This window comes from Mustelus asterias, chromosome 23, assembly GCF_964213995.1.
Source record: "Mustelus asterias chromosome 23, sMusAst1.hap1.1, whole genome shotgun sequence".
NCBI classification, from domain to species: Eukaryota; Metazoa; Chordata; class Chondrichthyes; order Carcharhiniformes; family Triakidae; genus Mustelus; species Mustelus asterias.
This window is the reverse complement of record NC_135823.1, coordinates 57081707-57109128: the sequence shown is the minus strand read 5'-3', so window position 1 is coordinate 57109128 and position 27422 is coordinate 57081707. Positions and strand designations below refer to the sequence as shown.

At 44.0% G+C, this 27422-nt stretch overlaps 1 protein-coding gene across 1 annotated transcript in view; it reads left to right on the top strand.

Moving 5' to 3' along the window:
- cacna1ha (calcium channel, voltage-dependent, T type, alpha 1H subunit a) overlaps positions 1-27422 on the top strand; it is a 493154-nt gene that overhangs the window by 247929 nt on the left and 217803 nt on the right. The window contains exons 4-5 of the mRNA XM_078239890.1: positions 1874-1971; positions 21028-21187. Coding sequence (XP_078096016.1) covers positions 1874-1971; positions 21028-21187 — 258 coding nt within the window. The remainder of the gene's footprint in view (positions 1-1873; positions 1972-21027; positions 21188-27422) is intronic.

Sequence of the window (27422 nt, the reverse complement as noted above, 5' to 3'; positions counted from 1 at the left end):
GGTTTCAAAGGTTTCAGCTTGCTAAGATACCTAAAAGACTTCAAATCGAGGCTGTGTGAATGCATTGGGGCTGAGTGCACAGTTGTGCAGAATGGAACACCCACCCTGGTGAAATTGATACTTCCTCTCCTTCAGAGGACTTCAAAGTGGTGTGCTCACACCTGCAGCTTCTGACCCAGAGAAAGGGAAATCCCTGATGCAGAATAGAGTGATGCAGTAATTTAAATGGCTGCCAGGTGACCAGAGGGCATGGAGATTAAAATGACCTGGCCCCTTCATAATTTTCACAGCTGACAGGCAGGATTGCAGATGTTGATCACAAGGTTGCCTGAAATCACCATGCCGGTGGGCTGGGGGGGGGGTCTGGGGGGTCTTCAGGTCTGCCAGGGCTAGAAGGGGCAGTCCAGCCACGACACCCCCATCCCAGGGGAGAGTGATGAGGGAAACCCCAGGACCCTTGGGGCAGAGGGGAAATGGCTGCTATATCTACCTCCTTGACCCTCCTAAAGGTGTCAGTGTTGGGGTGCCAAGCAGCATGTGGGCTGAATTGGGAGGCTTGAGGGGGGAGGGGACATGTGGTGTGGTCTGAGGGGGGCAAGAAGGTGGCCTGGGTAGATCTGAGGGGAAAGAGCCTTAGTTGGGGATCTGAGGGGGAGAGGGGACAGATTGGGGGTCTGTGGGAGGAGGGGGCGTGGACGTCTGAGATGGGACCTGGGGGGGAAAGGCCTGAGTGGAGGTCTGAAGGTGGGAGGGGGCTGAGGGGATGGAGGGGGGGGGGGGGGTCAAGTCACCCCCATGCCTGTGTGAGGTGGGGGGTGGGGTGACATGTGATTTGAGTGGTGGGGGGAGGACGCCCCTATTTTCTGAATGGTTGGTGGTGCTCCCGTGGACTCGCGGGGTCCGGCACGCCATGTCCCCACTTGTGATTAGCTACAATAAAGCCCTCCCGGTGCCATTTCCGCTGGGAAGCCAGCTGCATGGCGGGGGTCTGGTGAATGGGCTGTCAAACCCGGTTTGCATAATTATCAACTGGCAGCAGGTAAATCCCAATTTCCTTGATGCCCGTTGGGAATCTCGATTTTTGGCTGACGCCCCATTCTGCGGGACATCAGGATTACCGTGGGCTGTCTCACGAGGCCGGGGAATCCAGCCCAATCATTTTATCTACAGAGATTAAACAAAGAAGACAGTCCAACATTTTATACAAGGATAGCATTAGCCAGCTTGGATCCTTTCTATGTACACTGCTGCAGACAACCGTGAGTTTAATGAAAGTCATTATCAACAGACTGTAAAACGTTTCACCACTTACCTTTCAGTTCTGTTTTGCTCAGAATCATGCTGGTTCCCACACTTGGGTGGTTCAGTTTTTCTTTCTCTGCTTTGTTTTAACTGCCACAGGTTACAATGACCTGTTTACCTGTGTTTCACATCTGCTGTAGAAACTAACTGCCTTATTGCATTGAAAAGTGATTTTGACAACAGTTCAGATGAGAATCAGTTTATTCCTGTTTGTTTACATCAATTGCCATAATTGGTAAAATAATTTTACTGAGCAATGTTTATAAACCAACAATAACTAATACTCCAATTAAGGCAACATCGGTACACGCTAAAAGCAAATGCATATGCTTTGACAATTACATTGGATTTTGGCAAGCAAAACACTGCCAGGGAGCTCAAAGCCAGAAAATTATCCCTGTTAAATGGATAAGCATCTGTCTTGAGCCATTTAGTGGGCATGCGTACCTTCAGAGGAGCATTTTCAAAGAAAAGGAATATTTTCACAAAATGGTTTTGAATAAGTTAACATACCACATGGTTTGAATGATGAACATATATAGATGAATTATATATGTATCTTTGATTGCAGGATGCTGGAATATTCACTGGATGGGCACAATGCAAGTCTCTCAGCAATCCGAACTGTTCGGGTTCTCAGGCCATTAAGAGCCATTAATAGAGTTCCTAGTAAGTCATTGATTTCCCTTTATTTTCAAAATTCATGTATATCTTTTCTGTCTGACTTCTGTATTGACTTTAGCACTGCTGACGGTAAGTGATTCTCCCTTGATTATTACAACGTTTTGTTCACGTACAGCTTGGAAATCACTGCTAAGTCTCAAGACTAGATTTTCTTCTGCTCATTAAATAAAGAATATTTTTGGGTCTGGAATTTTGTGGGCCTTCAATCCTGGTGTAAATGATGGAATTAAGCGACCACTGATTGGTTCAAATCCGATCAAAGTTTTTTTAAAAATTCATTGGTGGGATATTGGTACCATTAGGATTTATTGCCCATCCCTAATTACCCTCGAGAAGGTGGTGGTGAGCCACCTTTTTTCAACCACTAAATGTCCTTTTGAATTTGGTACACCCATAGTGTTGTTAGGTAGGGAGTTCCAAGATTTTGCCACAGTGATGATGAAGAAACAATAACCTAGAAAATGTCTGAGGGAGTTGCTGCAGTGCATCTTGTAGATGGTACACAGTGCAGCCATGGTGCAGTGTGGAGGTGTTTGAGTCTCTCAGTTGCTGTGAGTAAAGGACACACGAGTTCTGATTCTTCATAAAATACCTTTATTTCTTTGCTCCAACTTCACACACAATTCTCCACCAACAAATGTGCCACCCGTGGCCCCTTTATGTATCAGTGACTTCTATTGAATAATTGACATCAAGTTGGACTTAATTGGAAGGTCTGTGAACCGATTCCGAACAGGAGGGAAGAATGTTTAAGGTGGTGAGTTGGGTGTTGAAATGGGCTATTTTGTCCCAGATAGTGTTTTTGGAACTGCATCCATCCAAGCAAGTGAAGATCGTTCCTTTACACTCTTGACTGCTGGTGGAAAGAACTTGGAGATTCCAAAGCTGAGTTACTTCCACAAGAGCTTCCAATCTCTGACTTGCTCTTGTAACTAGAGTGTTTATATGACTGGTCCAATTAAGTTTATAGTCAATGACAATGGTAACCTTGTTTAAAGTCGAGAGGAGATGGTTTCTCTTTTGTTGGAGATGGTCATTGCCTTCCACTTGTGGGACATGAATGTGACTTGCCATTTCTCAGCGCAAGCCTGAATGTTGTCCAAGTCTTGCTGCATATGGTCATGGACTGCTTCATTATCTGAGACATTGTGAATGGAGCAGAATACTGTGCAATCATTAGTGAATATCCCCATTTCTGACCTTATGGTAGAGGAAAGGTCATTGATGAAGAAGCTGAAGATAGTGGGGCCTGGGACATGCAGAACACCCAGTTTGCAGCATTATAGCAGGTCACCCTATCAAGGCTGTATAAAAAAAAGTGAAAGTTCAAGATCTGCTGCAAACAGGTTTTGTACTAATTTGGGAACCTTCGACCAGACTTCTGCTGCAACTATGCAGGGGTTTGCTGGAAGGTTTTGTGGCCCTCACCTGTTTTGTAAAAGTTTCAGGATATTTTGTTTTTCTTTTCTTAACTAACAGTGTTGATTTAAAAAAATAAATCCCACACTCATACTTAATTGTTCGCACAGAGGACACAAGCAGGTTTCTGCATTTTTTCTGCATTTTACAGTTGGATTTCAGTCAGTTAGTTACATGTATGTTTGCAGGCTACACTTGGACTAAGACATGGAGCTGGATTTAGCCAGCTTGATGGGGATCGCACTCTGGTTGGGGAACAGGCAGGGAATCCCTGTTAGCTCAAGGAGGGAGGCCCGATGGTATTAAGTGTCCATCAAGCAGTTAATTATCTGCTGTTTGCCACCCCTCCCTGCCAGGATTAAGGACTCCCAGCAGTGGAAATCCCTTCCACCAAGAGCTGCTGAGCAATCAGATGGCAACAGCTCTTTGTTATCATTAGCGCTACTGGGACTGGTGGCAGCTGCCAGTAATACACTCACCAGAGGGCTGGGATTGCCGAGGGTCCCCAGGTCGAAGGTGAGTGAGTGAGTGAGTGAAGGTGGGATGGGAATTGCGGCTGTGAGTTGCAGGTGAGGGGCACAGGGAGGTGGGTCAAGGTCAAGGTCAGGAGTTGGCTTTCAACTCCACCTCTCCACAAGGCTGAGTCCTATGATCAGCCAGAGAGTGCCTGATAATGAGGGACCTCCTGGGAGGCCCTGGCAAACCTGACAGCATTTACCGGGAAGCACAGAATGCCACGTGATCCCATTTAATCCCTTAGCCACAACTGAATTGTGTCGGGCTCAGGAATGATGGCTGCCAGTGGCTCATTAATGAGTCTAATTGACATTGCGCTGCTGGTGGACACGAATCCCACGTCAGAACCTTATGCCCTCCCATTTGCTTGGAAAGAGGGAGGTTTTACTGTCACCTGGAGATGATGCAGGGCCTCTCCCGAGTTTAAATGGGCCTGGCTACCATGGTTCCCATCATGACGGGCTGAATAAAAACCAGCCCGTAACCTTTCCTGATAGCTCTAAAGATAAAGGGAATAAACTTAGCATTTTAAAAATAATTAATGCTGTTTCTTTCCCCAACAATGTGAGGTCACCATGCTCTGTGTTATTCCCCGTTGGACAAGGAGTCTGCAACCAGAATTCTGACTGTGCCATTCTGTCCCTCTGTCTTCCTGGTTGGAAGGTGATTTTAGACACCTTCTTGCATGTAAAGAATGTCACAGAAGAGCTTTTTGTTGTTCCAAGAATTATTTTGAAGTCAAAGCATCTTTATTAATGCATGAGTACTTGAGAACCACAGTACCTATCAAGCACCATGCAAAGTAAAGCAGCGACAGGACAGAGATTTTCCCCATATTATAAGTGTTATGAGAAACTGAAGAGTGGCATAGTAAGTCAAGAAAAGAAAGTTTAATAATATCGTCCTTATGGTACAAATGGGAAAAGTACTGGGCAAGTGTGTAATTCTAGCTATTCAATGGCGACAGACTTCTGACGATACAGGCTAATGTGACTCCATTGATGAGTTGTGAGGAGGTTCTGCTGCCACTCTTCACTTTCTCAAAACACTTATAATACGGGAAAGATCTCTGTCCTATTGCTACTTTGTTTTGCACGTTGAAGGTATGTTGCCATGCACCACTGCATTGTAAAAGTCCCACACATGCATAAGTTTTCATTATTGTAACTTAAACAGATGCTAAGAATCGTAGGGGGCAATACTCCCAGCCCACTGTGCTATTCTAGCAGCTCAGCGGGCTGGGATACATTAACAGAGGCCGTTTCACGGCTTCCAGATGGACGCCACGGCCACCGCGCGTCTCCCAGCCCAAGAGTAATCAGCTCAAACTGGAAATTGGCACGGAGCTAATTTCAATATGCTAATCGGGATTTCCATTTGATTAATGGGCCTGGGACTGAAGTTTCTGACCTGTTAGCATCCTCCCCCCGTCATCGGAGGTGGTTCACTCCAGCAGGGTTTACAACTGCTCCCCACTAATGGAGAACAGGCAGTCAACCTCGCTGGAATGAAGAGAGGCCATTGAGGCCAGGAGGTCGTGGGTAAAGGAGGGGGTGCCCCTTGGGCAGTGCCAGCCTGGCCCCCTGGCACTGCCCAAGGGATAAACTGGCTCTGCCCAAGGGGCATCTTGACACTGCCCACCAGACAGTGCCAAGGGGGTGGGGCCAAATGGGGCAGGGCATTTTGGGGGGAGCGATCGGTGGGGTGGAGAGTTTCGCTGCCACTCTGCATTCAGGATCAGTACAGTAAGAAGTCTCACAACACCAGGTTAAAGTCCAACAGGTTTATTTGGTAGCAAATACCATCAGTAATACCATATTCAGGATCAGTAGCAGAGGGAGGGGGGGAATGACGATTGGGGCTGGTCATCCAGTAGAGAAGGGAGTGTCGGTACTATCGGGGATCAGGGCTGTTGAACGGGTTGGGGGTGTCGAGTCTGTTGGGGGGGGTCGGGACTGTTGTGGGGCGCGGGGAGTTGGGACTGTCGAGGGTGAAGGGGGTTGGGGCGGGATTGGAAGATCGGGGCTAGCCAGGTGGGGGGGGAGATCGGGGCTGGCCAGGGAGTGGAGACATAGGAGTGGGGTCTGGGGAGGTCCGGGGACCAGCAATTGGGGAATGGGGGCTCAGAAGGGCAGCGATGGGGGATTATGGGGCTGGCCAGTGATCAGGAGGCCGACATTGCAGGGCGATCTCTGCACTGACAGATCAGCACATGCGCAGTGGCCTGCTCAACGTTATGGCGCTGGTCTCTCCAGTGGGAATAGGCCCTGGCCCCTGATTTCCAGAGTGAATTACGGTAGGGCACTCTGGTGCACAGAGTGTCAGAGATTCAATCTGAAAAAAAAAAATCAGCTTTCACGTGAATTGGGGACTTGAATTTTTTTGCGCGAATCCCAGCCGTTGTGTTTGAAGTTGAAGTTATTTTAGGAAGCAAATCAGAATAAACTGAAAATGGTGCAAAGTCATAATGTTTCTGCTGCTATCTGTTTGGTTAGATCTTGCTAAATGTAGTTACTATAGATAGAGGAAATTGTTCATGACTTCCTTTGTTCCTGGATACACTGGTAATTATGCCATCCCTTGGAACATTTATTATGATAATTAAAATTGCTTCTATAATTACATTAACATGTGCGCATGAGTAACTTACACATTTAACAAAACAATGGAGGACAAAGAAATAAACTAAACATACAGAAATTTGACAGTGTCAGCTTTCACAAGCTGCATATTTTTATAATGTTTGCACAATTGAAACAGCTAAGTAATGTTTCAGTGAAAACACATATCTGAAAGTGTGCTTGGAGTTTCGAAGGTAACTGGGGTGTTCAATTGTAAACGCCAGTACAGCTAACCAACCAAATAGGAGCTAGGCCAAGGTGAGACTTCTGCAAATGTACCTTATGTATACTGACCAGTTAAGTGTTGAAAGCAAACATTAATACACCTTTTGAATTTAGCAGTCAGTAAATTCAGATTCAACAAATTTCAGAGAATTGAGAACTAACATAACCGATACAGTTCATCATTATTGAATTTGTTTCAATTTACTTATTGTGAATGGAACAGGGTTTTGCTCTCAGGTGATAAGTATTGAGCTGAACCCAGCTTTACACAAAGACTCGTGAAAGACAGTATGCTGGTTAAAGACATATTTATTGACTAACACATCCTGAGAGAAAGGCAGCCGGACACGCCAACTCCTTTCTGAAGTTTACCATGCAATGGCAAAACGGTTATACATTTTCGAGAAATCAGTTCTCCCGCCTACCCTGTCATCCTAACTGGATGCTCCAATCGCATTTGTACACCTTGGCCAGTTGCATCCTACCTTCCAGCAGAATTAGGAGTTCATTGGTCTAGAGGACCCGGAAGTTCCTACCCACTGTTACTGCCTACCCACTGTTACTAGGCAACCTCACTGACGTAACTCCGTAAGGTTCAATGCGCTTTCCCACCATAAGCCACAGGGTTGAAAAGGCGACGTTCCCACCGTCTCATTCTGCCTTATTATCAGTAAGAACTGAATATTTTATATGCTTTGTGAATACTTCTGTGCATTTTTTAGAGTATGAGAATTTGGACTCGCCATGACTTTTCTGATAACATAACATGTGGCTTATTGTTCCCAAAGAATGTGGTCTGTCTAGTTTACTCCTCCTATTATGTTCCAGCGCAGTTTACATTTTGGCCAAGGTGCACAATACATTCAAAAATATTTGTTTAAATCTAAAATATATATTTAAATTTCCATGGCAGTAGTTACGTGAGTGTCTATGCAAGTAATATCTTTGTATAAAATAAGTATAAGGCACATTGTGGTCCGTATACTAAGTTAATTTCCCCTGTTTAGTAATCTTATTAGTTTTTAAAATCCCAGGGTTTTATGAACCCCACTAACATTGAACATGCCAAAATAATAAACTACTACTTACACAGCACATAAATAAAATAAATACCAAATAATATACAGCACATACATGATCGAAAAGTAGTAGGAGGAAGTAAAACCTAGAAATTTCTACCCCTTATCACAAATAGAGTTCAGGTACTTAATAATTTTCCAGTCCCCAGTCACATACTTTTCTCTTTTTTGTGTTCCTATTATGCTAACAATGCCTCCATAAAACATATAATCACAATACAGCCATCTTATTCCTTCACTTTATAGAAATTAAAAATTTGATCCTTTATACCTTTTTTAAACCTATAAATAAATATCTCTACATCTTTTCAAGTATTCATCCAAAGCATTTCAAAGATTCACCCCACAATCCAAAATATATATAGGACGCGATCTTACTAGCTGTTCATGCCACACTCCCGCTGCAGCAAAGTGGGAGAATTTGGCACCCAGCCAAATCTCCATTCAGTGCAGCGGAATGGGAAAATTCCGCCGGTGTGAACAGCCGTAACATTCTGGCCAAAGACTTTAAAGTGGTGCAAATATAAAGGGTGGGGTTTTCTGCACAATCTGCCGTGTCTTTCTCAGCGGCAGAGGTGGCCGGCAGCAGGGTCTTCTAGAAGCTGCCAGCCCTAATGGCACTGTCAGAGCCCGCATCACCAGCATTACATCATGGGAATCAGTCTTTCAACTTCCTTAGACTATCACCCGAATAACATGGCAGAGAAATCCACCATTGGGGCTGGCAGCTTCCACATTCTTTGCAAATTTTCAGGCAACAGGATTTCCCATTAAATGTATTCCTCGTTGCCGGGAGACCCGCAGCAGGGAGGTGGTGTGGGCAGGACCAGAAGATCCTGCCAATTCAAACGGCCAGAAAATTCCGGCCAGTGTTTTTTAAAAGTTGTTTTTCCTTTTAATTCATAATCATCATTCCTTATAGTACACATTTGTTTGCACATTTTCAGGTAATAATTCATCTTTTGCTTTATAAATAATAATTGCAATTTCAGTTCAATTAACTTCCTATAAATGCCTGTACATTTATAAATAATTTGTTGGTATGTCCTTGAAAGTTCGTGTACTTTTCATATGGATTTTTTCTGTAACGTATAGATAGGATTAATATTAGTTCTAGATGTGTTTCCATAAGCCTCCAAACAATAATTTAAATATGGAAGAATAAGTGAACAACACAAAATTAAAGGTGTGGGGTGTTTCCGATCCCGTTTTCATTGGGTAGGATCGCCAACATTAAAGGCCTCCCAAGGTGCACACCTGACAAGCAGAACCCCCAGATGAGTGCATCACTCGGGGGGAGAGGGTCATGGGGACATTGCCCAGGCAGTGCCAGGAGCAATGCTGAGGCGGGACATGTTGCCTTGGGTGGGGTGGGGGGTTATTTTTAATCTTTTATATAGGTGCCACAATCTAAGTTGCTGGCAGTGTGGGCACAGTCAGAGCACACCTCACCAACATTGCATTATGGGAACCATCCTTTCAATTTTTTTTCGACTGTCACCCGAATAATACTTTGGGTGGCACAGTGGTTAGCACTGCTGCCTCACTGCGCCAGGGACCCGGGTTCAATTCCCGGCTTGGGTTACTGTCTGTGTGAAGTTTGCACATTCTCCACGTGCCGGCGTGGGTTTCCTACGGGTGCTCCGGTTTCCTCCCACAGTCCAAAGATGTGTGGGTTAGGTGGGTTGGCCATGCTAAAAATTGCCCCTTGGTGTCAAGGAAGTAGCTAGGGTAAATGCATGGGGTTATGGGAATAGGGCCTGGGTGGGATGGGCTGAATGGCCTTCTTCTGCACTGTGGGGATTCTATGATTTTATAATACGACGAAGAAATCCGCCATTGGACCTGGCAGCTTCCAAGCCGTTTTTCCGACACGTTGTGCCACTCTGCTGAAAAACTGGAAAATCCCACCCAAACAGCTTAACCTGACATCAGAACATAAACTAAAAAATCTGTAAGTAAAATTTGGCTTATTGATGAAAAATATGTCAGCAGTTCCTGTTTCTCTCTTAATCGTTGATATCAGGTGCAATTTTAATCATTCCAGAGTGGGTAGAAACCTAACTCAAGTGTTCTACAAATATCTTTAAGTAATTGACTTTTCTGGTGCCTGAACCATTTGCTGCAAAGCTGTTCTAAAGTAACCAGTTTTAGGAATTATAATCCCATTTCCTTGCAAATTTTCAGAAATCAATGTTTTAATATGAGGAAATTAAACATTCTGAAACTTAAAGGGACACATTGGTTTGTGAAGTGTCATGTGTGGCTCGTTTGATTTCATTGCCAGATGAGATTGTTTCAACTTTATCTGTAATATACCTTAAAAAATTAAGAGCAACGAGTGGATTGAGAGTGGATTCTTCTTCTCCTTTGGCAGCCCCTCAGGGTTGAGGATGGCTTGCTTCCACTCCAGAGAGTGGCTGAATAGTCCAATCCTGACTCTGCCACAGGTCTAGCAGGTTGTGTTTGATGAGGTGGGCGGGCGGGTGGGTGAAATCTGCACTCTCTGCGCTGCTTGGCCTTGGTGTGCTCCACTCACTGATACTCGAGATGATTGGCGCCTTCGCAGATGCTTCTTCTCCAGTTTGTGTGTTCTAAGGCAAGCAATTCCCATGTGTAGATGGTGATGTTGCATTAATTTAGGGAGGCTTTCAGAGTGTTCTTGCAGAATTTCCTCTGCCTTCCGAGCGATCGCCTGCCATTGCGGAGCTCGGAGTAGAACACTTATTTCAGGAATCTTGTGTCGGGCATGTGGAGACATTGTGGCCGGCCCATCGCTGCTTGCCAAGCATGACCAGTGCCTTGATACTGGGGATATTGGCCTGGCAGAGGATGCTCGCATTGGGATGCCTATCCTGCCAGCGGGATTTTGCAGAGGCACCATTGGTGGTATCGCTCCAGGGATTTGAGGTGTCTGCTGTATCGTGTCCATGTTTCTGATGCGGGATCACAGCTGCTCTGTAGACTATGAGCTAGTGCTGGATTTGAGGTCTTGGTCATCGAACACTCTTTCTTCAAGAGTCTGAAGACTACACTGGCGCATTGAAATTGATGTTGGATTTCATCGTCGTTGTCTGTCTGCACCGATAGGAGGCTCCCGAGGCTCTCAGAAAAATGAAAGTTGAACATTAGCTAGTGATGTAGAAGATGTAGTGATAGACTTAGAATTACAGGAAAAACAAAGTTTTAAAAAGTGTCCAGCAAGGGAAATTGATGGTGTTAAACTGTCATAATTTAACGCAAGAAGTATTACAAACAAGGTAGATGAGATAACGGCAGCAGGATGTCAATTCTACAACGGAAACCTGGCTAAAGGAGGGGCAAAATTGGCAGCTCAACATCCCTGGTTGTAGAGTCTTCAAACACGATAGAGTGGGAGATAAAAAGGAGGGGAAGTAGCACTATTGGTTAAAGAATCAATTCCAGTTGTGAGAAGGGATGATATTCCAACGGGTCAACAAATGAGGCTTTATGGGTTGAGCTTAGAAATAAAAAAGGGGCAGTCACACTACTATGAATATACCAGAGACCTCCAAATAGTGAAAGGGAGATAGAAGAACAAATATGTAGGCAAATTTCTGCCTGTAAGAACAAGAGGGCAATAATAGTAGGAGACTTTAACTATCCCAATATCAACTGGGATTCAAACAATATAAGGGGCACTGAGGGAGAAAGATTCATGCAGCGTGTCCAGGAAAAGTTTTTCAACCAATTAGTGACAAACCTAACGAGAGGAGATACAATTCTAGACTAGTCTTGGGGAATGAAGAAGGGCAAGCGTGTGAAGTCAATAAACAGATGATAGGTCAGATTTTGTAACCTTTTTTAATGGCTTGAGTTTGGGGATATGGGAGGAAGAGGATCCCTTGGAATTTAAGCATGCTAAATCCAAAAAAGTCCTGTCTTTTATAGAATCCAAACACCATCAAAATGCAGATTTAACTTTATCCTACACTGCTCCAAATTTTATTATATTCTGAATTCTGGCAGGATAGCTGTCAAACAGCTTTTGCAAAGATTTTTGCAATCCTGGGAACTATGCCAATTCGATAACTCCCCAGTGTCAAAACTATAACACATCACAAAGCCACAGCATTAGTCACAGTTAGGTCGAATATTTTTTCTGGGAAATATATAAGGTTGCAAAGTGGATTCATTTGTGTATCCATCGGTGTGAAGACGCACTTTTACAGACTTCATTAGTGAACACAAAAGGTACTTATTAATAAGCATTTTGCAGCAACTACATGGGCTCCCAAAATGTTTCTGACTAAGAACCTTTTTCACCATTGGGTGATTCCACACTCGTGAGCCCCAGTTGGTCACACCCAGGCCAGGTGACCCTTACTCTGTTGTGTTGCCCTTAAAGGGACAATCGCCACCATTGGCCTTTTAAGTTGATTTGTATGATTGTTTCTACAAATCTCAGTTAAAAGTTACTTTCCCAAATTGCGCCAATTTCAGAACACCTGTCTGAAAGAGTCAAGGATGTTGATGGGCATGGGTGAGCAGAGGAGCGAGTGTCTTATGAAGAAGGGAGATTTGAAATTGCCCCTTTTTGTAAAGAGCCCATGGGGAATCTGCAGTTCTTTAGGATGAATCCTGATAGCACCTGCCCCCACTCCCACAGCTCATTGCAAAGGTCTGAGACATGCCAAAACCATTTTTCTCAGCACTGTTCTCTGACCTTGAACTTCGGCGGCATGGTGGCACAGTGGTTAGCACTGCTATCTCTCAGCGCTACGGACCTGTGTTCAATCCCTGGCTTGGGTCACTGTCTATGTGGAGTTTGCACGTTCTCCCTGTGTCTGCGTGGGTTTCCTACGGGTGCTCCGGTTTCCTCCCACTCTCCAAAGATGTGTGAGTTAGGTGGATTGGCCATGCTAAATTGCCCTTAGTGTCAGGGGGACTAGCTAGGGTAAATACATGGGGTTCTGGGGATAGCGTCTGGGTAGGATTGTGGTCTGTGCAGACTCGATGGGCCAAATGGCCTCCTTCTGCACTGTATGATTCTATGATTCATCAGGGGCAGTGGCTGTGGGTTGACATATGCCAGCACTAACACTGGGATTTTTTGGCTGTGTATTTAGTGTGTATGTTGAAATTTTTAGTACTATTTTCCTTGTAGCAGCAGAGTTGCTGTCCTTTGAAGTATCTCCACTGCAAAAGTGCAAATCATCTGTCTCCATAAAAGTTGTCAGCTCATTGTAAATGAAGAAGTTACAATATTGTATCAGCGTTTCTTGACAAAAATGTGCTAAGTCTAGCTTTAACTAGTCTAGCAGGATGATTTGTTCTATCATAAACAGGAATGTTTTTGTACTCTTACCCAATTGGACAGCATGATCTCAAGTCTCTTCTTTCTTAGTTACTCACATATGATTTTTTTTTTAACTGAATAAGACCAAGTCTATCAATATTTCCCTTGTCTAAACATCAGGTCAAACTGAGGGCAGTCTTGGGAGGGGGTGGGGGGGGGGGGAGCTGAAATTAATCATTTAAATGCAAATAAGAGTAATATACTGTTACCATTTCTGTCCATGGGTTTTCAGATATTCCAGTACATTATTAAAATAAATCATTTATAAATAGAGAGAATTAGAACATTTTGTTTGCTTCTGTTATGTTTTGGCTTTAAAGAGACAGCATCGTATATTCCTTGTCTTTTCGGGTTGTAGTTCAAAATACTCAAATTCACATTCTTGAGGTATTTGAGATTACAAAGTGATACAGCAAGACGTTCCTTTCAATTTTGAGAACTGGATTTAATTCCAAACTGGACATTTGTGGTAATAGTTTGTTTTCCCCCTGATCATTAAAGGCCCTCAGCAAAATATCTGCCTGCACCTCACTGCCTGAAGATTTTGACAGACGTGCCACATTTAGCATGAACTGGGAAGAATTACTCCGGGTCTTAAGGGTCAATACAGAGAGGCACACATTGTTTCGTGGAGATTTAATTTAATATGTGAGTGACTTGAGATTGTTTGTAGTGTTTTCCAAAAATGATTTAATAACACCATTCACCAGACTTCACAATAAGTACGTGGTTTCTGGGACACAGACTGTTCCTCATCTCGCTCTCTGGAGCCTTAGTCATCTGACCTTTAATGTCACACTTACATCATTAACATCATGATATATCACTAACATAACCATTAACCCATTTCGCTATATCTCCTCCCCCCCCCCCCCCCCCGCCCCCAAATATAATCTCAAAATTGCTAAATTATTTTGTTAAGCTATTTACAGAACTGTTTACATTCCCATCAAATCCATCCAAATTCATAATTCAGAGTGTTGGTTCTGGCACGACAAACAGAGTGATTCCCGCCCACTGCGCCGGCATGTTTTCAGGCTGAATCTCATGCCCATGGTAATAATTTTTATGCTTACATGTATCACTGTAGCGTGTCCCCTCTGATTCGCCTGCCCTGCAATGACTGAACTACTGCAAGCACTGGGGAGCTCTGTATAAGTGGCTCTGTTCACCCACAGAGCCTCCACCCCGTCTGTTCATGCCACCAAGCTTGGGAGAACCACTATGCTCACTTGGCATCTCATCCCTGAGGAGTGTGAGAATGGTAGTGCTATGTACCTCCCACACTGGCAGTAAGGAAGTGCTGCTGCTGGATTTCCCCCTCCCCAGTGCCCATCTCCCAACTCCCATTCACAAAGGGTGAATCCCCTCATTTCTCTCCATCCAAGCACACCTCTCTTATGTCGAGCAGTGTTCTTTCATGATTCAGATACCAAGAGCTGTCAGGCTGCCCACCTCCACTGTAAGATGGATGTGAACACCAGGGCTCCTGACATAGGTAGGGCCTGTAGCAGCTGACACTGCACATCCTTCATTTCTGAGCCCTATGATAAGCCCATTCAATGGCAGGACGCAGTAAAGCTCTGTGGCAGACAGAAATCAGTCATATCGCTGAGGATGAGAGGAACATCACTCTTTCCTCAATGCAAGTCATCATCATTCTCCCACAGAGTGCAACCAATAGCTTCAGTGCCCTGCCCATGATGCTTGGCAACAGCATGGGAGCACACTTCTGGCACCGCATCACTGGTGAGATGTTAGTCGCCATGGTGGGAGAGCTAGTCGCTCCTAGTCCTGCTCGTCCCCAAAGTGAGACGCAACGAGGCCAGCCCTAGTGCGTCGGCCCTGTCGGGTTCTGTTCTTTCCCCGGGCTTCTTCCACCTCCTCCTCTGCGTGATCACTCTCATCGTCCTCCTCATCCCAGGAGATGAGACTCTCTTCCATCTCCTCCAAGTTCAGGTGGTCTCCTCTCTGCAGCACCAAGTTGTGGAGAGCACAGCAGACTGCAATAATGTGGGAGATCTTCTGGGGGCTATATTATAGGGCACCCCCCCAACCAGTCCAGGCACTTAAACTGTATCTTCAGCAGGCCAATTATCTGTTCGACGAGCATGTACGTTGAAGCATGAGTCTCATTGTACCGAGTCTCCGCTGGTGTTTGTGACCTTCGCAATGACATCATCAGCCACTTCCTGAGGGAGTACCCTTTGTCCCCGAGGAGCCATCCCTCCAGCCGTTGCTCTCCTTCGAAGGTGGCTTGGATCTGAGAGTGCCCCAAGATGTAACTGTCATGGACGCTCCCCAATAAATGGGCACACATCTGCATGAGGCACATTGTGTGATCACAGATAGGCTGCATATTGAGGGAGTGGAATCCCTTGTGGTTTATGTGGCACCCTGGGACATGCAGGGCCATGTGAGTGCAGCCAATCAAACTGTGCACCTGGGGAAAGCCTGCGAAGGTGGCGAAGCCCATGGCTCTGGCTCACCTGGCCCCATTCCAAGGTAGTATACATGTGAGCTCCCACGCAAATGACATATGTAACCTCAAGGATGCATTTGAATGTGGCCGACTGGGAGATGCCACACAGTTCACCCATGCTGCCCTGGAATGATCCACTTGCATAGAAATTCAGTGGCTTTCAGTTTAAGGGCCACAGGCAGTGGGTGTCCCCCCATTCCATTACTTGCAAAGATGGCCTCCACTGAATGGCTGTGCGCTTTGGCTGCGCAGCATCTATTGGCATAACTACTAGTAAGGACAGGCTGTGCTGCCTGTTCAGCCAAGTATCTGCCTCTTGTGGCAGGTGAGGCCCAGCTAAATCATGCGAAGCCAGAAATTAACATGTCCAGTGCATTCCTAGAGGGCAGCCTGTTTCTCCCAGGTCACAAGAGGTGCAGAGCTGAGCAGCCTTCCATGACCCATTGAGATCTCCTGTTACACGCAAGCACCCCTGACAATCGGTTTTGGACTGCTAGGGAGCTTCCCCCCTTCTTCCTCACAATGCTACCTGAACATAGGTTCCAATGACACTGTAGTCATCCTCTCCTGAATCCAAGGCCCTTCAGGCCGCATGTGGGGAGACACAGCCCATTCCTGAATCTCCCACCCTAGCCTTACAGCCGGCTGTCAGAGCCCCACCCGGGTAACTCAGTCGCTCCCAGTGCTAAGCCCTTCCACTCTCTTACTAGCCCCCACTAAGGAAGGGCATTCCCTCAGCTGTGATATGGACAGGAACCCAGAAAGGAGGACATGGGCAGTGCTGCCTGTGTACCAGCTTGACAACCCCTTTAAAGCAAGGGATGCCCGGACATGAAGGGAAGGTAAGATCTGCAAGCGACCCCTCCTGACCCACTCTCACCGAAATGATGATTCTGGGATCCCCACCCCTGGCCCCGAGTTGAACTTACCCGTGTCCCCCCAAGTCCTCTCCGGTGCCCCCTGAGCAGTACACACCGCAGAGGGTAGTGGTAGCCTGAGCACGTTCACCTCTGAAATCTCCTTGGAGGTGAAGGTGCCAGGTTCACACTTCTATAGAGCTGTTGTAAATGGCACTGGTGTGATGTCACGCAGGTGCCCACTGACTGTCCGGTGAAGGGGGAAGTCCCAGAGAAGTGTCGCTAATGACATGCTAATATATTAAAACAAGCTTTCTGTGGTTCCACAATGTGTTTCATATCACTCCACCAATGAGGGGCGGGAAGATCAGAACGGAATCGGAAATTCGTCAGCGCGTATCGTACTTTCTGGATCTTGAACAGGTGCTGCCATTCCCACAGACGAAGAGTGAGGGCTCAAAATCACACCCAGTGTCACAGGTTGAGCCTGTCAGGTGCTTTGACAACTCTCACTGAACTTGTCTTGAGTATTCTTAGTTGGGGTTGCCGTAGTACAACCGGTTCTTGGACTTGAGTGTCATTTCTGGGAGTGTTTGCAATAGGGACTGAGTTAGCTTTGTCACGATAATACTGGAAGGATTAACTCCTTGTAGCCTCTAGGGAATCAGGGCCTTCTATTCCTTTGTAAAATGCCAAGTGGTTTTTGACAAGATGTGACTGGGGCTGCTGAGTTTGGAGTATGACTGTATCTTGGGCCTGATGATCTCTGAACCAGACCTTTTTCCCTGGTTCTAGTTTGTGTCCTATGTCAATGGTTATACCAGTTGGACTGCCTCTCTCTTTTTGTGATTGCTCGTGACATCTTACTCAGTCATGGTCTCGAACACACCATTGCTGGTGCTTTAGCAAAAGTTTAATAACTGAAGTTCCATTGCAATGCAATGCTTCAATGGTGATTCTCAGAACCAAAACTCCACATTTCCAAGAATCTGGAGAAGTCATCCAGTTATTTATTTGCATCAATGTAAACCAATGATGAGCTAATTTTGATTCCATAATATTGGATACCCATTCATTCTCCTGGAAAAAAACCTTAGGCAGGATTTTCCGGCTGCGATCGCCCCAAAATCAGAAAATCCCGCCTGAGGTCAACAGACCTTTCCATGGTCCGCCCCTCGCCCACTATGATTCCCGTGGCGGGTGGAATGGGAAAATTTGCCTCATTATTTTGTTCATTATCCCTATTTCCTCTGGTTTCTAAACTTATTCAAAAGAACATAAGGGTGAAGTACAAGTGAATCTTGTTACCATGTTGACTCCAGGAATTGTGATGCTTCCCTGACATCTTAGAAACATGTTTTTATCTTTGACTGGACCTCTCACAAAAAACATGTGGAAAGCTATAGGAGCAAATGGGATTAGATGAATCTGATGGTTTACTATTCACATGATGGATAGAATACTAGTTCTCTATGTGGAATCGTATCATGGTGTAGGTCAGTACTTTAAGGAGGAGGGAACATTTGGAAGGAACCTTATACTACATAAGGTTTTACCTTTTATATGGATAGAACTAAACCTATTTTTTGAACGAAGACCAATACATTGGATTCTCCCTTGTATTAATCCAGTGCCTTAAATGCTTATTGTTGGGGAAGCACTGTATTTTGATGGCACCTAGTGAGGCGTGATGTCCTTTGCTCTGTTCATGTTTATCTATCAGTTTGGTTAGGTTCTCATAGAATTCTAACCAATCACTTCTAAATCCTTGCTGACTGCTCTTAATGACCTTTGCTTTTCAGTTAAGCGTTCATGGCATTCCACATAATGCTGTGGATCATTTTCCCACCACAGATACTGGAATTACAAGTTTAATGTATTCATTTAATCTCCAAGTAGGAAATGGAAACAAAAATCAGGTGGAGTGTAAAACAGGCAGATTTACAAACAGCCGTTTTCCACCAACAGTAAATGTAAAAGTGCATTCTGGTGTGTGGAGGAATAAAGCAGAAATAATTCGGGACACACTGGGAGTCAATTAAATAGCTACAGAAATATTTATTAATAAGTTAGTCAGACATCATGGACTAAACATTTAAGTAAGAAGTAGTTAGCGCTCCTAATTCTGAATGCAATAGTTCATTGTTTCTTATGGTTCAATCCCATTGGGAAATAGATTAAAGTTGTCCAATGTCATTTTCCTCAGGACCCTGAACAGCTGTTAGTGATGTGGGTGCATAAAATATGTCATAAATACCATTGAGCAATACTTGTCACAGTATAGATTCCTTCACTCCATGTATACTTATATGGGCAATAAAAATTATTGTGAAAAATCTAGCATGCAATCTGTTCACAACAATGCCAAAGTAAACTCTTTCTTTCAGCACCCTATGTCAGGGTCAACATGGAGCCAATTGAAGGGCTATCTACATTACTTAATACCGAAGACATTTCTTGTGATGTTCTTTGAAAGATTTTTTTGCACAAAAAGAAATTTTCTCGTACTCCAGGTTTTTTGTTTTGCAGATTAGTAGCAGATTTAATGTGCTGGTACTTGAGGTTTATGTTCTCTGCACAGACTCAAATAAACGATTAAATTCAACTTGACTCAATAAAATATTGGAGGAGAGTTCTGTTTTTACTTAGTTCATTAGAGAAAGTTATACTGTTCTCCTTTTGACAGTTGTATAATTTCTCAAAGCAAAATCTGTAATACTGGGGTCCAAATAATTAAATACACCCCAGCTAATGGCCTGCATTAGTACCTACAACTAAAACTGTTAATATATAGCAATCTGGTGGGCGGGTGAGTTGTGAAATTTGAATACTGTAGATGTTTTGCCTTGGGGGTAAGGAATATCTCTTTAGGCATTTTTATATTCACATGGTTTCAGTATATGTCAAATATGAAGTTCAGTACAAGGTGAAGTATACCAGTAATAAGATTTGAAACAAGCATTTTACCGTGCTCATCTTGTTAAATTGACTGTGACAGGATAAACTTTGCCTCTGCAGCCTATAGATTTTACTGCAGTAGCATTGTAAGTTTGTGGTTTTGTGATTTCTCATTGATGCATAGTTGACAGGGCTATGTAAAGATGCCAATGTTTTTTTTCAATACCTGTCCCCCTATTAAATCTAGATTGGTATTCCTTAAGCTGCAGGGCTCCATGTCAATCATTTTTTGACATCAAAATAAAATCAGGGTTAAAATAGAACCATTGCAATTCATTCCTGTAGACTGAATTAATTGATTTTTGAATAAATCTAATTTGCTGAGTATTTAGTGTGTTAGTCCTATTTGCGTATCACAGTGTGTGAAAACAGAATTACCTGGTTTTAGTTCATTACCTTAATTTGTAAGCCAATCTAGCTAATTAATTTATTACTCAATCGTTTAGATTCAATTCTCACAAATCACATCACATCGATTGGTGAATATTGAGTAATTTGCATTACCTGGAACTTAAAGGATGATTTGATCATTTAAGCATGAAATTGGCACAATCTAAGGGAATTCCATGTCTGGCCTGTAAATTCTTATTTGTCTCAATAAGGACCACTAACCATAACATCCTGTAAGCTCAAAAGATCTTCCTTGATCAGTGGTTATAAGTTGCTGTCACAAACTAAAAGTTGAATTCATATTTGTGTAGCTAACCAATGGGAGAGCTATTGAAAGCAGCTATGTGCAAATCACATATTAGCACCAGTCTCAAATTTTATCCATTGTAATGGGAAAAGTATTCACATGGATGATCAGGAGGGAGTGCATGAGCCTGATTGGTCTTTAGTATATTTATTAAATCAGTAAAGGAAGTGAGTTTGATGGAACATAGCAACATTGAAAAAGTAATTGCGACAGAGATTAAGGGGGCTTACATTAGTTTTAATGAGACAGTGTTAATGAGTTACGGGATTAGTTTTGTCATAAAGGTATTTCTTCAAGTAGGCTGCATTCTTGAAACAATTTGCACTGAAATGTCTCCATGTCTGGCACTAAGTTCACACTGCAGCAGATGCTAAAGCCTTTTCTGAACTTTTATTCTGAAAATGTAAACACTTGTGAGATGTGACATTGGTAGGCGGGAAGGTGTCTGCACATATTATTATGCCATCACTTAATGACCACGCATGATATTCTTTTTTTTCTTGTATTTTAGCAGAAGTATTAGCTTCTTTGAAATAAAATAAATGAATCTATGACATTGCTGAAATAAAGGTCAGATATGAATGTTCATATGATAACATTGCCAACTGTAAATTCCTCATCACTTTTGAGTTGATTGCCAAATCTTTGTGCAAGATGTCATTGTCCCTTTTAAAGTGCAAGCATATTGTAGTAGATTGAACATTTTAGAAATATGTACATTTTGGTACTTTTCATAGAACAAAGTTTAATTAAACATTTTCTACCAAAACACAGGCATACAAATGAGTTTGTCATCAAAGTTATTTGTATTTGAAAGAAAAATTAAAGTGCTCACTAATGGTGCATTTGCATTTCTATGTTTTTCAGGTATGAGAATACTAGTGACTTTACTACTAGATACTCTGCCTATGTTAGGCAATGTCCTTCTTCTTTGTTTTTTTGTCTTCTTTATATTTGGAATTGTTGGAGTGCAGCTGTGGGCTGGGCTGCTAAGGAACAGGTGTTTTTTTGAAGACAGCTTTGCAATGTAAGTATACCCTTTAAAATCATTTAAACTGCATGAGAGTTTTTCTGCAATATAGTTATTTTCTGAAATATTTTGATTTCTAATGTAGAATAGCCAAATATACTTTACTTCACTGACCTATCTGTCTGCCTAAATCTCGCCTCAAATAACTCATGATCTTTCCTTAAGCTAAGTCGGAAGCCTCATCAGTTTTAGTCAGTATTTTCTTCATGCTGATCGAAAAGCAGTTACATTATATGTAAGGATAATATTGACGAGAACAGTAGGAAGCTATACTTGTTCGATAGGTGATTTAAACATCCTAGATATGATACTTTTTGGATTATGTGAACTTTGTCCTCGATATGAACCCATAATGGACTTGATCTTGACAGTAACATTAATGTAAACATTGTTATGTCTCAAGACTAGTAGTTTAAAAAATACAAAATACCTGTTATTTACTGAAAGAATGGAGCAACAAGATTTCACAGTTTAAAACAGAAGAAAATTTACTATACAAGAGTCAAGCAAAGCAAACATGAAAATCTATCTTAAGCAATCTTCTGTATTCTAAAACCCAGAATCAGCTCAAGTTAAACATGAATTAACTGACAAATTGTGGTAGATTATAAACAGTACATTGCACCCTAAATGGGAGATGGAACTAACATAGATCTTATGGATAGGCTTGGTAATCCACTCAGCCTATATGTCATCACTATCAGTCACAGAGTCCTTCAAAACTCCTGTCTTCCTCACAAAGAATTTAAGCTTTTACTTTTTTAGGACTAGCCTGATGTTTTTGCGTTTAGCAGCACACACCGCACCTGAGTTTGGCGGGCACATTCTTCACCAAAAATGGCACACATCTGCAGAACTCCTCAACCTGGTTTGGATGGTGTAGACCACCAATACTATCTTCAAATAACAGACACAGCTGCAGCAACTATATCTTTTGCTTATTCTCAGCTTTTAGATCTAGCCTCTGTCTTCTTCAACCTGCCTGTACTGCACCAAAGGACTCATCAACCTCTACTGAATTCTGCTGGCTCTGTTTCCTTTTATATATTTTCAACCAGAAGTTGTGGTTTAAATTGCATTGTCGGTCTCAGTTTCCTTAGCAACTACGAGAGTTAGTTTCCATTTTCAATTAGGGTCTGTCTCAAAAAAATAGAAGCTGTGCCCACTGATTCCAACAGAACACCGTGAAAAACTTGAATTATTTCCATTTACGTCCCTGAAATGATATGCCGACAGGTATTGCTGTAAGCTTTGGAAGAAACTGACATTCTGACATCGTCCCAAAGCACTTCATAGCCAATGAAGTACTTTTGAAGCATAATCACTGTTGTAATTAAACATGGCAGCCAAATGGTGCCCATCAAGCTCCCACAAACAGCAAGGTGATGATAACCAGTCTGGTTTCGTGTTGTTGATTGAGGGATAAATAACAGGGAAATAGCCCCTTTAAGGTCCACTGTAAGAAAAGACAAAATGTTAATCAAAATTTATCTAGTCAAATTAAAATGTTGATTTGAGGACTGATGAAGCACTCCAGCTCTCCCGGTGCCCACTGGCCATGGAAGGCCTCAAGAATACCAGCAGACACTGCACGCTCCTTTTCAACTGAGGCATGAACATTGTCACAGAAAGGCAGCAGACAATCAGGCCTGACAATCCCCTCCACAACCCGCTGCCTGGACCTGTTATTGGCCACCTCGGCAAGGCGCAGGAGCAGGTGAACAAGGAAGTTCCTGATAAAAGACAGGCAACTCCTGCAAGGAGACACAAAGCCCTCCCAGGAACTTCAGGTTATAATAAAGACCATGCATCCAGCAGAAGAAATGTGTTACCAACGAACACACCGGGGAGGATTCCCGATGTAAAGGTATCACTGCAAGGTCTGAAGGCAAAATGTCACCACTTGGTTGCGAAAGCATATCAGCACCTCTCCATTCTCCCTAAGCAGGAGATTCAGTGCCTCAGCAGTGACTCTGTGCATCCTTTTGTCCCAGAAGCTGTTGACGAGACTCTCGGGGAAAGGTCTAAGTACCACAACAGTGTGGCTATTAGTTGATTTATGACCTGCGTTCGACTCCTGTACCATAACACTTGGAACAGTCCTGTCCAGCACCCTATGTGAGTGATGACTTTGACCTCCAACCATTCCCATTTGCCAGCCAGGATCCCTCAGCAGGGCTAAGATAGACCCCCGAGTAAAGCAGTTGGGTGGTGTTCTATGCCAGTGGTCTGAGCTCCTCAAGCAGGGAGTCTATTGGCAACTGACTAAGAGTCTGGCACAGTTTCCCCAAATGATCTTGGTGGAGTTGATTTGTTGGCACTTACGCATCCATCACAGGCCAGCTGGATCTCGGAGTTTAGGCAGCACATCATCAGCGTAAGCCGAGAGGACGATCTACACGCCTGGCCCGTGCAGAGCCAATTACAACACCCTCCTCCACTGGAAATGCAGGAAAGTCTCCACACAGATAGAAGATAATTGGCCAGACATGGGGCAACCTGTTGCAAACCGAAGGGGTGCTGTCAAGGACCCATTAATCTGAATTAAACATTCTGTGGTGGTGTACAGAAGTCAGATATTGGCGAAAGAATGCATCATGAACCCACTGTTCACAGAGTCCTGAATAAATATTCAAAATCCACTCTGTCAAATGCCTTCTCAAGATCAAGAGATAGGAAGGCAGTTTACAGACCAACCTTCTAGGAATTATGGATCAAGTCTCAGACCAGGTGGAAGTTGTCATAGATACCGCTGCTCAGAACCCTGTAAGACTGGTCAGAGTGAACCATGTGGTCCAGCATAGTGCCCCGACAAGATATGGTCATAACAAAGATTTTATCATCTTTAGTGAGACCAGATGCCAGTTTAAAGGTAGGCGGAGGTCCACCCTCTTGCACCACAAGAGACCAACTCTTTCTGTGCTCTCAGTCCTGAATCAAACAAAAGTTTAAAATTTATTTATTAGCCACAAGTAGGCTTACATTAACACTGCAATGAAGTTACTGTGAAAATCCCCTAGTCGACACACTCCAGCGCCTGTTCGGGTACACTGAGGGAGAATTTAGCATGGCCAATCCACCGAACCAGCATGTCTTTCCGACTGTGGGAGAAAACTGGAGCACCTGGAGCAAACTCACGCAGACATGGAGCGAACGTGCAGACTCCACACAGACAATGACCCAAGCACTGAATCCGGAATCCAAGCACTGAAGCATTTTCACCAAGAATCCGGGTCCCTGGCGCTGTGAGGTAGCAGTACTAACCACTGTGCCACCATGCTGCCCTTGCCCATTGCTTGTGTATCTTTAACAAGAGTTGGCTAGTGGGCTGACGAATGGCAGATGGAGTTTAATTTAGATAAATGCGAAGTGATGCATTTTGGTAGATTGAACTAGGGCAGGACTTATTCAGTTAATGTAGCGCACTGGGGAGAGTTACAGAACAAGGAGATCTAGGGGTACAGGTTCATAGCTCCTTGAAAGTGCAGTCACAGGTGGACAGAGCGGTGAAGAAGACATTCAACATGCTTGGTTTCATTGGTCAGAACATTGAATACAGGAGTTGGGATGTCTTGTTGAAGTTGTACAAGACATTGGTAAGGCCACACTTGGAATACTGTGTACAGTTCTGGTCACCCTATTATAGAAAGGATATTATTAAACTAGAAAGAGTGCAGAAAAGATTTACTAGGATGCTACCAGGACTTGATGGTTTGAGTTATAAGGAGAGGCTGGACAGACTGAGACTTTTTTCTCTGGAGCGTAGGAGGCTGAGGGGTGATCTTGTAGAGGTCTATAAGATAATGAGGGGCAGAGATCGGCCGGATGGTCAATGTTTTTTCCCAGGGGTGGGGGAGTTTAGAACTAGAGGGCATAGGCTTAAGGTGAGGGGGGAGAGATACAAAAGGGTCCAGAGGAGCAATTTTTTCACGCAGTGGGTGGTGAGTGTCTGGAACAAGCTGCTGGAGGTAGTGGTGGAGGTGGATACGATTTTGAGTTTTGAAAAGTATTTGGACAGTTACATGGGTGGGATGGGTAGAGAGGGATATGAGCCAAATGTGGGCAATTGGGACTAGCTTAGGGAATTAAAAAAAAGGGCGGCATGGACAAGTTGGGCCGAAGGGCCTGTTTCCATGCTGTAAACCTCTATGACTATGAACATAGAACATAGAACAGTACAGCACAGAACAGGCCCTTCGGCCCATGATGTTGTGCCGAGCTTTATCTGAAACCAAGATCAAGCTATCCCACTCCCTATCACCCTGGTGTGCTCCATGTGCCTATCCAATAACCGCTTAAATGTTCCTAAAGTATCTGACTCCACTATCACTGCAGGCAGTCCATTCCACACCCCAACCACTCTCTGAGTAAAGAATCTACATCGGACATCCTTCCTATATCTCCCACCATGAACCCTATAGTTATGCCCCCTTGTAACAGCTCCATCCACCCGAGGAAATAGTCTTTGAACGTTCACTCTATCTATCCCCTTCATCATTTTATAAACCTCTATTAAGTCTCCCCTCAGCCTCCTCCGCTCCAGAGAGAACAGCCCTCGCTCCCTCAACCTTTCCTCAGAAGACCCACCCTCCAAACCAGGCAGCATCCTGGTAAATCTCCTCTGCACTCTTTCCAGCGCTTCCACATCCTTCTTATAGTGAGGTGACCAGAACTGCACACAATATTCCAAATGTGGTCTCACCAAGGTCCTGTACAGTTGCAGCATAACCCCACGGCTCTTAAACTCCAACCCCCTGTTAATAAAAGCTAATACACTATAGGCCTTCTTCACAGCTCTATCCACTTGAGTGGCAACCTTCAGAGATCTGTGGATATGGACTCCAAGATCTCTCTGTTCCTCCACAGTCTTCAGAACCCTACCTTTGACCCTGTAATCCACATTTAAATTTGTCCTACCAAAATGAATCACCTCACATTTATCAGGGTTAAACTCCATCTGCCACTTTTCAGCCCAGCTTTGCATCCTATCTATGTCTCTTTGCAGTCTACAACGGCCCTCTACCTCATCCACTACTCCACCAATCTTGGTGTCATCAGCAAATTTACTGATCCACCCTTCAGCCCCCTCCTCTAAGTCATGAATAAAAATCACAAAGAGCAGAGGACCAAGCACTGATCCCTGTGGCACTCCGCTAGCAACCCGCCTCCAGTCCAAAAATTTTCCATCCACCACCACCCTCTGTCAGTTACCTATCCAATCGGCCAACTTTCCCTCTATCCCACACCTCCTTACTTTCATCATAAGCCGACCATGGGGGACCTTATCAAACGCCTTACTGAAATCCATGTATATGATATCAACTGCCCTACCTTCATTAACACACTTAGTTACCTCCTCAAAAAATTCAATCAAATTTGTGAGGCACGACTTGCCCTTCACGAATCCGTGCTGACTATCCCGGATTAATCCGCATCTTTCTAAATGGTCGTAAATCCCATCCCTAAGGACCTTTTCCATCAACTTACCAACCACCGAAGTAAGACTAACCAGCCTATAATTACCAGGGTCATTTCTATTCCCTTTCTTAAACAGAGGAACAACATTCGCCACTCTCCAGTCCTCTGGCACCATCCCCGTGGACAGTGAGGACCCAAAGATCAAAGCCAAAGGCTCTGCAATCTCATCCCTTGCCTCCCAAAGAATCCTAGGATAAATTTCATCAGGCCCAGGGGACTTATCGACCTTCAGTTTATTCAAAACTGCTAGTACATCCTCCCTCTGAACATCTACTTCCTCCAGCCTATTAGCCTGTAACACCTTCTCTTCCTCAAAAACATGGCCCCTCTCCTTGGTGAACACTGAAGAAAAGTATTCATTCATCACCTCTCCTATCTCTACTGACTCCATACACAAGTTCCCACTACTGTCCTTGACCGGCCCTAACCTCACCCAGGTCATTCTTTTATTCCTCACATAAGAGTAAAAAGCCTTGGGGGTTTTCCTTGATCCGACCCGCCAAGGTCTTCTCATGTCCCCTCCTAGCTCTCCTAAGCCCCTTTCTCAGCTCATTCCTTGCTAACTTGTAACCCTCAATCGAGCCAACTGAACCTTGTTTCCTCATCCCTACATAAGCTTCCTTCTTCCTTTTTACAAGACATTCCACCTCTTTTGTGAACCATGGTTCCCTCACTCGGCCATTTCCTCCCTGCCTGACAGGGACATACCTATCAAGGACACACAGTATTTGTTCCTTGAAAAAGTTCCACTTTT